Source organism: Ascaphus truei, chromosome 18 (assembly GCF_040206685.1).
Source record: "Ascaphus truei isolate aAscTru1 chromosome 18, aAscTru1.hap1, whole genome shotgun sequence".
In the NCBI taxonomy this organism is placed as follows: domain Eukaryota; kingdom Metazoa; phylum Chordata; class Amphibia; order Anura; family Ascaphidae; genus Ascaphus; species Ascaphus truei.
The window spans coordinates 41,662,108-41,680,405 of record NC_134500.1 but is presented as its reverse complement, the minus strand read 5'-3'; the positions used below and the strand labels follow the sequence as shown (position 1 = coordinate 41,680,405).

The 18,298-nt window shown below is 49.2% G+C and overlaps 2 protein-coding genes across 2 annotated transcripts; one reads left to right on the top strand and one right to left on the bottom strand.

Moving 5' to 3' along the window:
* Positions 1 to 4,586: 4,586 nt before the first annotated feature.
* On the bottom strand, positions 4,587 to 4,967 carry LOC142469236 (histone H2B 1.1-like). The gene has a single exon (XM_075576191.1). It carries the CDS (start codon positions 4,965 to 4,967, stop codon positions 4,587 to 4,589), a length of 381 nt encoding a protein of 126 aa, XP_075432306.1.
* Positions 4,968 to 5,274: 307 nt separating this feature from the next.
* On the top strand, positions 5,275 to 6,162 carry LOC142469306 (histone H2A type 1-like). The gene has a single exon (XM_075576237.1). It carries the CDS (start codon positions 5,293 to 5,295, stop codon positions 5,686 to 5,688), a length of 396 nt encoding a protein of 131 aa, XP_075432352.1. The 5' UTR covers positions 5,275 to 5,292; the 3' UTR covers positions 5,689 to 6,162.
* Positions 6,163 to 18,298: the final 12,136 nt, after the last annotated feature.

Below are 18,298 nucleotides of genomic sequence, written 5' to 3'. Positions count from 1 at the left end.
GTCACGGTAGCTTATGACAAGATATAATGAACACCAAATATCTGGGTTGAACTGAACGAGGCTTAGATATAATAAAATATATTTATTCCTTAAAAAAAGTGAACACAGCAATATAGTACAATTAACAGGCAAGAAGGTAACACTTACTTAGGGTTGGGGGATGGAGAAGTATCAGCTAGCAATTCTCCAGCAATCCGGTGACATTCAAGATGGTATCAGAAGAAGAACTAAAAACTGTAGAATTGACACAGTTTATATACCTGTGTAACCCTATTCTTAACATTGAATATAGACTATTGGTGAACAATTATCTGTATCCAATCCCTAACGTGGAGACACAGATTAACCCATGCCCTCCAGCTAATTAGCCCATGTGTACTGGGCAACGACCAGTCTACCAAATGAAGTATCTGCATTGTTTGTAGGTGTAGACATAACACTTACAAACCACTCCAGTTTGATGATTCTCCACTCTCAGGTAACAATTGTTACCTGAATTTTTTCATTGAATTTTTGATTGAATGTTTTTCAATCCTTCCCTGGATGTCATTGGACTGTGCTCTGCCTACCTACTATCATTCAGATTCCTGACGGCCTAGAAGTTCCTGACGGATGTCTGTACGCAGAAAAACACCCTCTCTCTCCCTCCCCCCCAACCTTTCTCTCCCTCCCACCCACCCTCTCTCCCAAACCACCCCCTACCCACTCTCTCTCCCAAAACTCCCCCCACCCTCTCCACCACCCTCTCCCCCACCCTCCTCTCCCCCACCCTCTCTCCCACCCTCCCCCCCACCCTCTTCCTCCCCCCCATTCTCTTCCCCCCCCCCACCCTTTCTCTAATCTCTCCCAAACCTCCCCAAACCCTCTCTTCCATACCTCCCCCCACCCTCTCCATCCCTCTCCCCACCCTCTTCCTCCCTCCCACCCTCTTCCTCCCCCACACCCTACACTCTCACTCCCTCCACACTGTCTCTCCCTCTCCCTACCCTCCCCCCACCCTCTCCCCACCCTCCATCCCCCCCCCCACCCACACAGGAAAAGCATAGAGCTTCCCCACTTTAAAGTGGGAAGTTTGAAAGTTATACAAACCTGAACTGTGCGTGAGTGACATCATCAGCCGGCAACCCAAAAATTAGATGTCTTGTTGTAATTTGAGACTTATTTCGGCGGACTGCGCGCTGCATCTGTGGTGGTCTAGAGTCTTGTCTAGTTAGTCCATTCAATTATCCATCTCAACATTAGGTGGTGGTGGTTATGGTCAGTGCTCGACATACCCGGTCGCCCACTCGCCAGGTGCGAACGGAAATTGACCGGTGGCCAGTTACTTTTCCCTTACTCTGAAAAAAAAATCCCCCTAGCTGATTGGCTAATAGGGCGTGACGCGGAATGGAGCCCTTCCTTCTCTGCAGGGGTAAGTAATGGGAGTGCTGCTGCTCGCCGTCTCCTTCCCCTCGCCGTCTCCTGCCCCTGGTCCCCGTGGCTGACTGCCCACCCATGGCTGCAGGTGGTAGCGGGGGTGTTCCCCCCTTCTCTCCCTGGTCCCTGCTTCACCCGATCCCCGCGGCTGCACACACACACACCAAGGACTAATTGTAGTATAATGTAATACAATAAATAAACTTATGTCAAAAACGAATGTTGTTCTTACCAGGAATTTATTACATTTATTTTATATATATATTTTATTTTAAAGCGGGGTTGGGGGCGGGACTAGGGGCGGGGTTGGGGGCGGGACAAAGTGGCGAGTAGATTTTTTGGGTTATTTGTCAAGCCCTGGTTATGGTGATGATGTGATAATTCAGGTCCACCCCCTCCTCACAACACTAGATACATGACCACCACTGCTTCCCCTCTTGCTCCTCCGTTTGCTTTCACACAACCGTGCAGCCTCCTAACTTAATTTGTGTGCACGGGGGATTACGGGAAGTGTAGTTCCGAAGTGAAGCTGGGTGTCAGGGACATGCGCATGTAGCATAGCCTCCAGTCGCTACTACTTTCCGTGGGCCCTAACAGTATAATTCCTGCTCGGGACAGGCACTGGAGGGGTTAGATTTTCTAATGAGGGCCTAGTGTGCTATTGCAGCCCTGGATATATTTACTGTATCCAGGGGCGGGCCTAGCAACAGCCTGAGGGTGTCAGCCTGGGGGAGGATACTGGTTGGGTCATATGAAAATGTATGATGCCTATCAGTATCAGACCTGCCCTGTTATGGGGCAGGGTTACAAGCACATTCCCCAGGATATATACTGGCAATCTGTGTGTCTCTTTCGTCCCCTGTGGGGTGATAACAACTACCCTGTATACCACTAGGGGATACAGAAGGAGTACCAGAAGGAAACCTAGATGAGCCTCAAGCCTTAAGGTAACCTTCCAGGGAATGAGGACTGCTGTAAATTCTGGGAAAACGCAATTAACATCCATTGAACCATCCAAAAGTGTGATTCACTGTCTTGTGATGAGAGGTGTGTCAGCATGGGCCATCCTGCAGACACAGGATCCTCGCTGACTGGAGGCGCTGCCAACAGAGAATAAGCACCCTGAAAGCCTGTCCTGATTCTCCCCACACCATCGCGGAGCAACTCAGAGCCCTCCTGTTGCCTCACAGGTATACACAGCACTAGGAAACATACAGGTAGCGACCCCATCTCACAGAGGGTAGGGGTAAAGGTGCTACACATAGTAATGTATTGCAATGGTGTCCTTACTACTCATGCGCTTTAAAAAGAGGCTTGGTCACCATAGTGATGATTGGCAAAGTTCTCGGCAGCCATGATTGATTTGGGCAGAGCCCATTGATTGTAATGGTAACTAAGGGCACAGGTCTAAGAATGAGGAAACCAAACTATGCAAGACAACGTGACTGGAATAAAATGTCATCATTGAATGAAATGAGCAGAGCTTGGATTTAGACATAGAGAAAGGAATTGAATACATGTCAACATTTGACAATAAGTCATGTTGTTGGAATTGTGAAGGACCACAAGTGTTTCTTATTAATGTAAGTTATACATTTGTGTTTGCTGCCTTTATTTTGATGGTGCTGCTGCCCTTTCCCCTCTATAGATTATATGGGGAAATGTGGCATCTTTGGCAGTTTCAGCCCCCACCCTAGTATATGTAGTTGTGTGTTTTGCTCTGTGTTCATTTTGCTGCTTGCAGATGTCACTAAATAATGTTTCTGTATTATTTTACGGGCTATTTAAGTGTTCCACCCTAAATGTAAGAATAATGATGCAGCAGTGCCACAGTCCTATTGATTTGGACTTAACTCACCAATTATATTTAAGGGACGCCACAAAACATATCACAGAAATATCTCTGGAGTTGAAACCTGTGATTCAGATCATGTGTTAAATCCAAGTCTCCAGAATATTGGTTATTTCCAAAGCAACACTGCCACCGTGTGGTCTCTGTTTGAATGGCAGATATGAAATGTTTTGGTGCCTTTAGCTTCATTTTGTGAATTGTTTTGCTTCCGAGACCACCAAACCGATGTATTTTACACATGACATCATGTGTGGTTATATTTATGGCCATAAGATAAAAACCGAATGTGATAAATATTTGCGATTTACAGTTCTGACAAATTATCACAAAACCACTTAAAACTGCTACTGAAATCTGATGGAACAAATGTTGCTTGGTCTTGTTTTTATACTAAAAGTTGCAATCCCTGATAACAGATTGAACATTGTAACAATTAATTAAATGTAACACCTCCCAACCTATTACCAGCTATAACTGATTTCTAAATGAATGTTAAAAATATTTAATCCAACACAAGAATATGAGAAATATCACTTGCTGCTCTCAGTAAAACCTTTTTTTTGTTTTTTTTTTTTTTTAATAAAGTAAACTGAATAAACATGTTCGACAAACGATTAAAAGGCCCACTTTATATATGCTAATAAGTATGCTCGTATCTAACGCTTGCAGCAAACACGGATTGCATTGTCTGTATGTTAACTAACCACAAACTGCATTAGAACATGCCCCATATCATATGTATTATATACCAAGAAGTGTTAAGGGCATCCTTTAATGCACCATGTGTCTGAGACATGTACATATAATCTGTATTTTAGTGAAGCTCGAAAAATAAATAAGGAAAAATAATCGCATTGTATTAATACCAAATTCCGCTTTGTAAGCACGGATCCAATTCCTAACTGCAGCGTCACCCTGTGGTATGCGGCAGAACTGCAGATTAACTGAATGGGAGTCTCTGCGATTTGTACTTTGTCTGCGGGTCTTCCGCTGGTTAATTGTAACATACAAGTATAGCACACACAGGGCTGGGTAGGAAGCGCTAAAATGCGAAACAGCCATCACATGCTTTGCACACCTTTACAGAAAGTATCACCATGCTATATACTGCAAATCTTTCAGAACAGCTCAGAATGAGAGCTACAAAACAAAAAAATTAAGCGTGCATTAAGTGCAATGTACATTAGAACACAATTTGCATGTGATACTGGTCTTTTATCCCGAACAGATTAAATATGAGAATTATAACTTTTATATTGGTAAGGTGGGTGGCTCTTAGAAGAGCCTTTGTGTTTGTAGGTGGGTGATCAGATCAGGGTTACTTGGCGCTGGTGTACTTGGTGACAGCCTTGGTGCCCTCTGACACGGCGTGTTTGGCCAGCTCTCCCGGCAGCAGCAGGCGCACAGCGGTCTGGATCTCCCGGGAAGTGATGGTGGAGCGCTTGTTGTAATGAGCCAGGCGGGACGATTCCCCTGCGATGCGCTCGAAGATGTCGTTCACAAAGGAGTTCATGATGCCCATGGCCTTGGAGGAGATGCCGGTGTCAGGGTGAACCTGTTTCAGCACTTTGTACACATAGATCGCGTAACTTTCCTTCCTGCTCTTCCTACGCTTCTTCCCATCCTTCTTCTGAGTCTTAGTCACGGCTTTCTTAGAGCCCTTCTTGGCCGCTGGCGCAGACTTGGCTGGTTCAGGCATATTGCGCGATGCTTCCTCTCCAAACTGCAGAGAAACTGTCCAACTCCTCCCCCAGCAGCTCTATTTATAGGCATCGTATGCAAAGGAGCAGCCCAAGTCTTCTGTTCTTCTATTGGCTGATTTTGTCATGTGACATTTTATGACATCATCAGATGTATTGCAACTACGTTGATTGGTGGATACAGGATTCTGGAACTGATTGGCTTCTTTCAAAACTGACCAATCACAGGGCAGTGCTGCTGCTCTATAAGTGTATAAATAAGGGCACAGGGGGCGGGGTTTGTTATTTCTCTCGCTGTCACCGCTGCACTGTGATAGATACACGATGTCTGGAAGAGGCAAACAAGGCGGGAAAACTCGCGCTAAGGCCAAGACTCGCTCATCTCGGGCCGGGCTGCAGTTTCCAGTCGGCCGCGTGCACAGACTACTCCGGAAGGGGAATTATGCTCAGCGTGTGGGTGCCGGAGCCCCGGTCTATTTGGCCGCAGTGCTGGAATACCTGACCGCTGAGATCCTGGAGTTGGCCGGTAACGCCGCCCGGGACAATAAGAAGTCCCGCATCATCCCCCGGCACCTGCAGCTCGCTGTGCGGAACGATGAGGAGCTGAACAGGCTGCTCGGAGGGGTTACCATCGCCCAGGGGGGTGTCCTGCCCAACATCCAGGCCGTGCTGCTGCCCAAGAAAACCGAGAGCCACAAACCGGCCAAGAGCAGCAAGTGAGCTTCACCCCGAGACCAGGAGCAGAGACCCCCAGATACCCAACACAAAGGCTCTTTTCAGAGCCACCCACAATATCAAAAAAGCGTTACATTATTTCATATTTGCTGCAGGGAGATAGAAATATATCTCAATATTGATAAGTTGGTTTTAATTGTTAATGCTGTTTTGCTAATGTTAGCTCACTTTATATTTTAAATGTTTAATAGTTAAAGTGCATGTGTGTGAAGGTGTCAGTGCTGTTAAGAGAAGCACCAATGATTTGATTTAACACTGCAGTTGATACACAAAGGAATAGAAGTAATCATTTGGAAACTGATATTGTCTTTCCCTGTAATAAGAGGTTCGGGTTCAGTTAGACGTGTAGTCACTGCTATAGATTTGTAACTTGAGGGGGAAATCTGTATTTCATACCATGAAGACACTTCAATATAGAAGTTGCGGTTATTCATTAGAATAAAAGACCTCTTGAAACTATATGCCACACGGTGGCGCTGTTGTGTTACAAACGGTATCTTCATTACTTGCATTGTAAATTCTAAAACCTGTTTTAAAATCGGATACAAATTAGCAAGGCATTAAACTGCATTCTAGTGATATAGATTAATGATATTTAGAGATTACATAAAAATATAAAGACTGGCAAGCCAGAGCAACATTTGTCAGAACAATTCAAAAATGAATTGCATCCAACCAACTGTTGAAAGATTTCCCTCAAACCTGCAAAATCAAAAAGGCTTAAACTAATTGATTTGGATGTGTTAGAAAAAAGTATAATGATTGTATAGAAAGACAGCAACACAAAGAGTTTAGGTAATGTCACTAAAGAAGTACCCATAATGGTGCCCTCGCATGTGTACCAATATAATAATATGGCAGATGTAACAGGACTAGTTCAGGGACAGGCCTATTTTAAACCAAACAACATTAATGCCCCTAATTTATTGACTAGGATCCAGTTGAATAATTAAAATACCTTATGATGGTTAATAATATAAAAAAAAAAAAATTGGGGCTAGATAGGCACATAACTAGAACACTAAACAGATGACAAAAGTATAGAAGGTTATCATATAAGATGCATGTGGGCGATCAAATATGAGTCCTTATATTTCTTATTCAGTCTCAGTAATGCAGCTAATTACTGATGAGTATAGGCAGCCAATATAATTAACACAATCATTGAAGTTTGGGGGGTTATGTAATAATATTCCAATCACTACCCTGAGCTTCGTGCATGTGCAGTAGCTTAGACAGAGCGGTGGTCATTGCAGTTTAGCTCCGCATGGGAACTACAAACACCAGAATCCCCAAGGGCTGCTATTCAGATGGGGAAATACAGCCAATAAGGCTGCAGTATCCCAGAGGACTGTGAAAGATACATTTGGTGCACTGCAGGGACCACGCCAATCGGAAGATGGAGCAGAAGCAGAGAGGTAGTGTCCAGAGAGCTGTGTTTCCCTGGACTAGGCTTTGCTTGCCCCTTAGGCCAAAGCAAGGCCACAAACAGAAATCGTGAGGCCCAGGTAAAATATTTTAAGCAGCCCCCCCCCCGTGTCGTCAGTACTGTGAGTCCCCCTGAATTTTACACCTCACAAGCCCCCTCTCTTCCCCCCCCCTTCCCATGTATTTCTCTCCCTTCCATTTAGCCCCCTCTCACTCTCCCACCTTGCATGTTTTTCTCTCCCCTGTGTCTCACTCTTACTCCCTCTTTTACTCACTCGCACCTTCTCTCCTCTCCCTCCACCAATTACCGCACGGTCACTCATTCCCCCCCTCATCCCGAACCCCCAAATATATTCAACCTCCCCACCCCCCAAATGCATACAAAAAACAACCCTCCCCAATCCATATAAAAAATATCCCAACCCATATAAAAATACCCCCAAGCCCCCCAATACATATAGCAAGCACACCAATACATATAAACCCCCCCCCCCCCAATACATTTAAAAATACAGACTTACCATGGGTTAGGCCAGACCCGGTGTCTGCGGGTGTCCGCTTGCTGGGGGGGCCCGGCTGGCACTGCAGATTTCCCATGATCGGGCCAGGCCCTGCTGCTGGTTTCGGCCGGGCCCTGGCTCTAAGCTGCCTATATGCCCCTTCCATTCCTGTCCAGAGGTCGGGGAAATGTGCAGCGCTGGCCGGTTAGCCAGGCATCCCCCGCCAGTGGGCCCAGGTCACCAGCACCGGCAGACCACCCCACCCCCAACCCCGTTGGCGGTCCTGGGCCCAAGGTAGGCCCTGAGACCCTAAACATATTGTGGCTGCTTCGGACCCATAGATAGGGACACTGCCCCAATTAGAGTCTATAATGTCAGCGACACAGTGACGCCGTGTAATACTTGCGGCCAGTGGTCTTGGACCAGAACACTTACAGGTGGACGCCATCACTGACTGTGACAGCGTGGGACCGGAGAGACCATTTATACAGTTGGCGATACCGGGTGCCGGAGCAGCCGCAGGTACCACAGACAACAAGTGCTAATCCTGATCGGAACCTTGTTCCGGGCGCCCTTATCATGGGAGACCAGGAACTTTTAACACCATTTATATATTACCAGGATCATACATTAGGCAAAACATTATAGTACAAACAAAGTGTAATATATTTAGGTAAACCCACATACAACAAGAAGAATTACACAAGAAATGGTTACAAATACACTTACTGGGGGTCCGGGGGAAACATCTAGGCTTTCCTAGGTGTAGGGCGCTCACTAGGATGAGCTTACCCTGACCGGGATATACACCCGGTTATCCTTGTCCTCTTTTCGTCTTGCAATCCCAGCCGTGAACTTGGTCCTCGAGTCTAACTTAGTTTCTGGAGGGCAAACTTTTCTGGCTTCAAAACGAATCCGGTTGCTCTGCTATTTCGAACAGAGCAATTTTGAAAAGCCCACCTTAGCTATATCGACACAAGTCACTAGATTGTCTCTGTCACAGGAGAACAGGTATTTACCCCTTTATAACGGGATCCTTCACTGAGCAAAACAAGATAGTAAAACAAATTGTCATTTATTCCATAGAAACAGACGTACACACAATGGATTACAAAATACAGAAGAAAACAAATTTACGGGGGTATGGGCTACAAAACTAGACTTTCCTATGTAAAATAGAACAGAAAACAAAGTATTTAGGTTGACCGGGACTTGGCGCGAAATGTCCTGGAACTCAAATTGGCATGAAGTTCCGGAACTCAAATTGGCATGAAGTTCCGGAACTCAAATTGGCATGAAGTTCCGGAACTCAAATTGGCATGAAGTTCTTTCCTCCGGAGAAGCCGAAATCCCTTGACTGGGAGTTAGCACCAAACGTCCTGGAACTGTTTTCGGCTTGCAATCCCAGCCATGACTGCTACATTCTCCTCTAAAAACTTGCCCTGAAAAGGGGGGCTTAGAAAATATTTTGACTTGAAATGTCTGAATCCGTCTCTCTGCTATATATCCAAGAGCATATTTTGGTTGTTTCAAATATACTGCTGCTGGGGTCACAAAAAACACAAAACACACACAGCGCACCGGGGATTAGTTACCAAACATAACAGAAGATAGACACAAAAATGTGAAAAGAGCCTCTGTTAAGTATTAAAAAGGTCCTTTTAATAAATGAAGAACAATCTAATAGACCACACATCATAATAATAATAATAATAATAATAATAATAATAATACTGCCCTAAAATAGGAGCAAGCACTCACACAAATACCATATGAATAGAAACCCTGAGGTTACACACAGACCCTTGATGCAATACTGAGCTGCACATTACATGAACAGACACAGATGCTGGGCCAAGGACTGAAATGGGGGAGGCAGCACTCACCAGAGTTGCGCGAACTGGAACAACATGCAGGAGCAAAAGCGTTCCTGACAGCCCCAGCCGTGGAGATGATTGTCACGGGAGACCAGGCCCAATTCACATTTATATTTAAGGGATCAGTCACAAGGCAAAACAGGCAGTAAAATAAATTGCGGTTTATTCGGACAAGACCTCGGAAACACACAGAAATACAAGAAACAGAGAATATACACACTTACGGGGGTCTGGGGAAGAGATCTACCCTTTCCTAGTTGCAAGGCGCCTGTTCAGGAAAGGCTTACCTTGATAGGACCTTGGGCTCCTGGACCGAAATCCAGCCTGCTGGCTAGGCCTCCCCATGCTTCCAGGTGTGAATAGCTCTTTCACAGAAGCATCAGAAGGGAGAGGCCTGCCAGAGGCTGCTTGTCTTCAGACCTCCACCAGGAACAAGAGAGAGAGAGATGCTTTTACAGCACGCTCTTATATAGGCTGAAATCCTATCTAAATCATTGAGGAGAGTAATAGCCAATTAAAGCAGGGATTGAAATTACGCATTCACTCATAGGAGGGATAAATTCAAAACTTGCCAATAGAAACCTTGCTTATCAGTTCTGACATCCAGAGCCGTTTTATACCTGGCTCCGCTGTGTCTACTTAGAACAAAGACATCTTAATCAACATCCTGCTCACCAAATGGTTTCCCCCCTCTGCCATTCCTCTCCTCTTAGAACTATGGAATCTATGCAAACTAGCCAGCATATTACCCATATGCCTGTGCTTTCTGTATAGAACCTTATAGTAAACATTAAAACACAATATAAAGTATACTTCCTTACAGAATATAATCTGGGGAACCTTATACTTATAAGGGAAATAAATTGGGGAGATTTGGGCTTGGAAACCCTTTCTGAGCTGGGGCATTGAAATGCTAATTCACATTTAATTCACATGCTAATTCACACTGCCTTGTGTCACCAACCTGGGTTTAAATCACAGGACAAACATAATACATTGGAGTTTTAAAACACAGAGAACCAACATTTGGACACAAGAGCTGACACTCTCAGCCCATACCATATGGTTTCAGGGGCAGCCAGCCGGGTTCCCCCTTTATTAAGGAAGGCCGACACAGCCTATCGTCACACCTCCCCCCTCAATTATGAAGGCGCCAGGACAGTCACCATCATCAGGTAGCTTGCTGAGCCTGAAAAAATTGAGGTTGCCAGGAAGAAACGGAGTCCATTTGGCTGGTTAAGTCCTTCAGCATGATTGGACCCCTTGCCTCCATAGTCCAAGTTCAACAGGGCAAGGATCCGCTGCAGACATTGAAATGCTGGTCCACATTCTGGGAACCAGGCTGCCAGCACCACTGCCCTCTGGTCAATCACCTTAGTCCGGGGGTCAGTTAGAACACTGTAGTGGGTCACTAAATCCCTATAGTACCCTTGTATGTCCCTGACCTCCCTCTCTATCCGTTCCCTCTCCATCAAGACACTGTACTCAGTCTGATGGTGGGGCTGCTGACCCCCGGGGTCTACCGGGCGATCAGTACACTGGGTCCTGCTTGGCTCACCCTTAGCAGGGACCCTCGGTCTCCCTAAAGCCTCTCGTTTCCACTCCCAGAGGGGAGCTGCGAGCAGGGGAGCTGTCTCCCCTTGCTCCACGGAGCCTGCCCTAAACCTCCAAGGAACCACTATCTGGCCCCTTGCTGTCTCTGAACTAGCAGGAGACCCAGGGGCTGGTACCCAGGCAAAACGCCTACTATGGTCCGCAGGCAAATCAGCATCTGCCTGCACCATCTCTTGGTACCACTCACTGAGCTCCGGTAGTTCCCTGTCTGTCACACAGTCAGAAAAAAGGTCACAGTGGGGAACATTATACACATGGGGACACTGGTCGGGCATGGTCTGACTTACCTGCCTGGTCCCTTCGAGGTCCTCCATGCATGTGGGCTCCAAATGTTGGGGAGCATAAACAAATTTGGTGGGCATCGGTGACGACTGCACCTCTGCCTGGGCAACTGCCCAACTGTGGCTCTCTGTGACTGCGGTCACAAGAGCATCCTCTTTATGTACCATCACCGGTCCCCCTGTCTCTGGGAACCGGTGCCTGGGCCAGACCCTATCAGGCTGCCCAGGAAGTACCTTGTTGCAGGGGACCCCCAGGCCGATCGCCTGCCGATTGCCTCGGACCCCTGGATGCAAAAACAAATCTTTGTGGACCGGTTGTTCCTCCTGCCTGATGGCAGTAGACTGCTGCTCATCTGGAAGCTCCATAGCTGTGTCGCTGGCAGGGGCTGCAGGGATCGCTGACTGTGTCTTTTCCTGTAGCTGCTGCACGGCTTCTGGCTGCTTGAGTTCAGGGGACAGCATCTCACCGGTCGTCTTCTCTGTAGCTGGGGAACGTTGCCCCAGACTGGGGTTACTGGATCGGGGGGCACCAGGAATTGCAGCGGGGGTCACTACCCGCTTCTCTGCCTGTGGCCATGCTGGCACACAGTTGGTCGCCATTTTGGTGGCCATGAGGCATGGCACCCGCGTGGCACCATCCTCCGCCATCATGGTGGCTTGCAGGGAGGCACGATCCCCAGCATCAGCTTGGCTGATCTCTCCCTCAGCCACATCGGTGTTCACTTGACACTCTGGGAATAGAGTGTCAGCTCTGGGGAGTGCCTGAGTCACTGGCACACCGGCGGGGGTTGGGACCCGCTTCTCTGCCTGTGGCCATGCTGGCACACAGCTGGTCGCCATTTTGGCGGCCATGAGGCAGGGCACCCGTGTGGCACCATCCTCCTCCATCATGGTGGCTAGCAGGGAGGCACGATCCCCAGCATCAGCATGGCTGATCTCTCCCTCAGCCACATTGACATTCAACTGACACTCTGGGACTAGAGTGTCAGCTCCTGGGACTACCCGGCTCACAGGCGCACCCGTGGGGGTTAAGACCCACTTCTCGGACTGTGCCCATGCCGGCACACAGCCCTCCACCACTGGGGTGGACATGAGGCAGGGCCCCAGGGTGGCGCCCTCCTCAGCCAGCATGGTGGCTTTCATGGGGATACACTCTCCGGCATCAGCGCGGCTGATTTCTCCCTCGGCTCCTTTTGTTCTCAGCTGACTCTCTGATACTAGAGTGTCAGCTCTTGGGAGTGCCCGATTCACCGGCCCTCCTGCGGGGGTTAAGACCCGCTTCTCTGACTGTGCCCATGCCAGCACACAGTCCTCCACCACTGGGGTGGACCCAAGGCAGGGCACCAGAGTGATACCCTCAGCCTGCACAGAGGCTTTCCTTCGGGCAGCATCACTGGACTCAGTGCAGCTGCCCTCTCCAGCAACTCCCTTGGCGCTAAGCTGCTCCCTCCCCTGCTCTGAGACTAGAGGGGGTGCAACTACCGATGGCACTAGCTCCACCGGCACACCTGCGGAGTTCTGGACCTGCTGCTCGGGCTGTGTCTTGTGGGACACACAGCCCTCCACCATCTGGGTGGACGCAGCACCGGTTGCCCTTCCGGGGACCACGAGGCATGGTGCCGGGGTGGCACCATCCTCAGCCAGTACGGTGGCTTTCCTGCGGGCAGCATCACTGGACTCAGTGCAGCTGCCCTCTCCAGCAACTCCCTTGGCGCTAAGCTGCTCCCTCCCCTGCTCTGAGACTAGAGGGGGTGCAACCACCGATGGCACTAGCTCCACCGGCACACCTGTGGAGTTCTGGACCTGCTGCTCGGGCTGTGTCTTGTGGGACACACAGCCCCCCACCATCTGGGTGGACGCAGCACCGGTCGCCCTTCCGGGGACCAAGAGGCATGGTGCTGGGGTGGCACCATCCTCAGCCAGTACGGTGGCTTTCCTGCGGGCAGCATCACTGGACTCAGTGCAGCTGCCCTCTCCAGCAACTCCCTTGGCGCTAAGCTGCTCCCTCCCCTGCTCTGAGACTAGAGGGGGTGCAACTACCGATGGCACTAGCTCCACCGGCACACCTGCGGAGTTCTGGACCTGCTGCTCGGGCTGTGTCTTGTGGGACACACAGCCCTCCACCATCTGGGTGGACGCAGCACCGGTCGCCCTTCCGGGGACCACGAGGCATGGTGCCGGGGTGGCACCATCCTCAGCCAGTACGGTGGCTTTCAGGGAGACAAGATCCCCAGCATCAGCATGGCTGATCACTCCCTCTGCCACCTTGGCCTTCAGCTGACTCTCCCGGAGGAGAGTGTCAGCTCTGGGGAGTGCCTGATTCACTGGCACTCCTGCGGGGGTTACGACCCGCTTCTGGGATGGTGCCCACGCGGGCACACAGTCCTCCCCCACTGGGGTGGACCCAAGGCAGGGCACCAGAGTGGTACCCTCAGCCTGCACAGAGGCTTCCCTGTGGGCAACATCACTGGACTCAGTGCAGCTGCCCTCTCCAGCAACTCCCTTGGCGCTAAGCTGCTCCCTCCCCTGCTCTGAGACTAGAGGGGGTGCAACTACCGATGGCACTAGCTCCACCGGCACACCTGCGGAGTTCTGGACCTGCTGCTTGGGCTGTGTCTTGTGGGACACACAGCCCTCCACCATCTGGGTGGATGCAGCACCGGTCGCCCTTCCGGGGACCACGAGGCATGGTGCCGGGGTGGCACCATCCTCAGCCAGTACGGTGGCTTTCAGGGAGGCAAGATCCCCAGCATCAGCATGGCTGATCACTCCCTCTGCCACCTTGGCCTTCAGCTGACTCTCCCGGAGGAGAGTGTCAGCTCTGGGGAGTGCCTGATTCACTGGCACTCCTGCGGGGTTTACGACCCGCTTCTGGGACTGTGCCCCCGTGGACACACCATCTGCCGCCTGGGCGCTCAGTACCACGGCCCAGGTTGCTCCAGCCCTCTCCCCAGGTGGGAGGAGGGCAATGCGTCCCGCAACGCGCTCTACTACTGGGCAGAACTGCATCCTCTGCTTTACCGTCGCGTTCGGACACAACCGGTCATAGAGTGTTAGCAGTTCGCATACCGTGGTAAGAACGGCTTCAGGGGGAGCCACAGGAGGGTTGAGGTCCCCCTCCAAGACAGTCTTGAGGGGCTCGCTCTCCGGGCTCACTGTCCCGCCGGTAGTGGCTAGGACCACTACCCCAGGAGTGCAGTCAGCCCCGCGGGCTTCATGCCACTCCAAGTCCTGGCATAGGACTGCCATGGGTCTGCCGTGGGTAGGCAACCCATACTTCTCACACCGGCCAATCACAGATGCATGATCCCAGGACACATACCTTCCTGTTGGGGACCACATCTTCTCCTTTCAGGCACTAATAACCTAAGTGACACTGAACAGTGTGATTCCCTGCTTTGTATAGCGTGTTTTCCGGAACTACTTGTTTTGAGAGCTTGCAATCCACAAGCTCACTTTGTCCTATAATTCCCCGCAGGAAGTTATAGTGCAAAGCCCTATGATCCCACCAGCTGCCACCAGAAAATAAGCCTGTCACGGGAGACCAGGCCCAATTCACATTTATATTTAAGGGATCAGTCACAAGGCAAAACAGGCAGTAAAATAAATTGCGGTTTATTCGGACAAGACCTCGGAAACACACAGAAATACAAGAAACAGAGAATATACACACTTACGGGGGTCTGGGGAAGAGATCTACCCTTTCCTAGTTGCAAGGCGCCTGTTCAGGAAAGGCTTACCTTGATAGGACCTTGGGCTCCTGGACCGAAATCCAGCCTGCTGGCTAGGCCTCCCCATGCTTCCAGGTGTGAATAGCTCTTTCACAGAAGCATCAGAAGGGAGAGGCCTGCCAGAGGCTGCTTGTCTTCAGACCTCCACCAGGAACAAGAGAGAGAGAGATGCTTTTACAGCACGCTCTTATATAGGCTGAAATCCTATCTAAATCATTGAGGAGAGTAATAGCCAATTAAAGCAGGGATTGAAATTACGCATTCACTCATAGGAGGGATAAATTCAAAACTTGCCAATAGAAACCTTGCTTATCAGTTCTGACATCCAGAGCCGTTTTATACCTGGCTCCGCTGTGTCTACTTAGAACAAAGACATCTTAATCAACATCCTGCTCACCAAATGGTTTCCCCCCTCTGCCATTCCTCTCCTCTTAGAACTATGGAATCTATGCAAACTAGCCAGCATATTACCCATATGCCTGTGCTTTCTGTATAGAACCTTATAGTAAACATTAAAACACAATATAAAGTATACTTCCTTACAGAATATAATCTGGGGAACCTTATACTTATAAGGGAAATAAATTGGGGAGATTTGGGCTTGGAAACCCTTTCTGAGCTGGGGCATTGAAATGCTAATTCACATTTAATTCACATGCTAATTCACACTGCCTTGTGTCACCAACCTGGGTTTAAATCACAGGACAAACATAATACATTGGAGTTTTAAAACACAGAGAACCAACATTTGGACACAAGAGCTGACACTCTCAGCCCATACCATATGGTTTCAGGGGCAGCCAGCCGGGTTCCCCCTTTATTAAGGAAGGCCGACACAGCCTATCGTCACAATGATAAACAGCCCGCACTTCCTGGTATGCAGCTACTGCCTCAGCCAATCAGCGCAGCGCGTAAGAGTGACCTCTCGTGACCTCTGACAAAGCACTTGGGTGCGAAACGCTTGCTGTAGGAAAAAGATCGGGAACTCACCAGAGAAAATAATTAAAAGGTCTTTATTATCCTACATAAAAATAGAGACAGATCTATTCTTGTATGTTCCCTATTCTTATCAGCCTTATCCTGGCTTTAACTTTGCCCACACAATAAAAACCCTCACAGCTTTTGGACATACTGTAGCTGGAGCACCTCCTGAACCCCTATACCTGGTTCAGGGTGACTTGGGCATGGTCTGGGCACCCCACCTTATGCTAGGGACCCCGGGACATTCTGGGGGTACCTTGATTCACCATGCCCCTTTAACTTTTCCAGTTTGTGGTGAAGCAGGGAACCCTGGGGGTGAGTCGCAAGAACATTTCCAGGGTTTGCCAGAGCACTGTGCTTCAATGTGCCTGAGAATATTACCTGATTCCTGGTTACATCTTTGGGGTATCCCATAACTCGGGATTCTCGCTAAATAGCAACAATCTTTGAAAATGATTGAAGTTTATCCGCAAAACCCACCCTCAAACTCCCAGCCTCGCTCGCTCTGCTGCCCAGCACCCCTGGAAAGGCAAAATACAAAAAATACTGAATTGTCACATAATTTAAAAGTGTCAGAGATGCATACATGGCAATTGGGTAAAAGAGCTGACACTATGATCTTTACACATGGAGCAGAGGTAACCAAGTTCTCTTAAACTTTGTCATTGAGCCTGGTTACCCCCTCACCATCACACAGGATACCCACTTGGAGGAGCTTACCCTGATCGGGATATACACCCAGTTATCCTGGTCCTCTTTTTGGTTTACAATCCCAGCTGTGACCACTACGTTCAATTCTCAGAACTTGGTCCTCGCGTTTGTGAGGAAGACTTTCCGAGCTTGCAAACTAAGCCGGTTGCTCTGCTATTTTGAACAGAGCGATTTTGAAAAGCCCACCTTTTCAAAATTGCATGCGCGACGGGAGCGGAGATGGTGGCATCGTTTGAATGCTCCGCTAACCGCCGGCAAAATAATTCATAAAACATACAATTTACGAACTCAGTTGGGAAAAACTTATATACAGCAGGATAGAAGAACATATAGAGATGACGACGACAAGGCAAAAGAATAAAAGGAAGGTGGACGTGCAGCATATTTTGCGGGAGCCGGCAAGGCACGAGAGGAAGAGAATATGGTGGTCTCCGATACAGACTCTGCAGCAGAGACAGAGGGAGCCTTGGCAGAGCAACCAGGGACCATTAAAAGAGAAATAGCTCAGCTCTTAGCGGACCTAAAAACCTTCTTTTGGGGGGAGGTTGAAAACTTGCGCAAGGACATCTGGACCATTGGCACACGCACTAACGAGCTGGTGGAAAAAATGGAAGCAAGCACAAGGTGCCAGAGGGAAGCCGTCGCCAAGATAGGGGTGCTAGAAAAGAGAGTGGCCGAGGCAGAACTGCGCATGGACAGGTGCCACAGAGCCCTGCGGTCCCAGCCTCTGTCAAATAACCCCCCACGCGATGTGATCCTCCGTCTTCATCACTATAGGACAAAGGAGGAGATCTGTAAAATTACCAGAACAACCCCCCCCCCCCGGTTTCCTTTGACGGAATCAAAATGGCCATATTCCAGGACATTTCTCCGATAAATCTGGCGAGACGGAGAGCCCTACAGCCAATTACAAGGCTGTTGAGGGACAGGGACATTAGGTACCGGTGGGCCTTCCCATTCGCCCTGCTTGTGATAAAGAATGGCTGGCCCCATACACTTAACACATCTCAGAGGGAGAGGCGTTCCTCAAGAAGATTGGCATCGCCGAAAAAAACCACTTACCCAGAGGTCCCGGAAGAGTGTCCTTCTCAGTCGAGGGACTGGAAGACTGTGAGCACGTCGGCCGGGAAGCGGAAAGAGAAGGCGGGGGAGTGGATCCCAAGTGCCAATTAAGCCTTAAAGGGCCAGCCTCATTAAGCTGTTGTAAAAAGTTTTAAACCCGTTAACAGTGCATTGCCTTGGAGGGAGAGCCATGTGAGAAGCTGCAGCAGCCGCTCTGTCCCCCGGAGGACGAATCGGGGCTCTGTAAGGCTGGGAGGAGACGACATGGGCAAGACAACAAGAGAAAGCAGGTTGAGCAAAAATGGCGGCGAGGCACAGAACCCACGAAGAAGGGGGGAAGGCACGAAGAGGATCATGGTGGAGGTTGTTTTGGCGCGAACCCTCTGTATGTCTGCTGAGCCTGCCTTCAG

Coding starts and splice junctions, on each gene's coding strand:
- LOC142469236 (XM_075576191.1), bottom strand. CDS start 4,967: ATGCCTGAACCAGCCAAGTCTGCGCCAGCGGCCAAGAAGGGCTCTAAG.
- LOC142469306 (XM_075576237.1), top strand. CDS start 5,293: ATGTCTGGAAGAGGCAAACAAGGCGGGAAAACTCGCGCTAAGGCCAAG.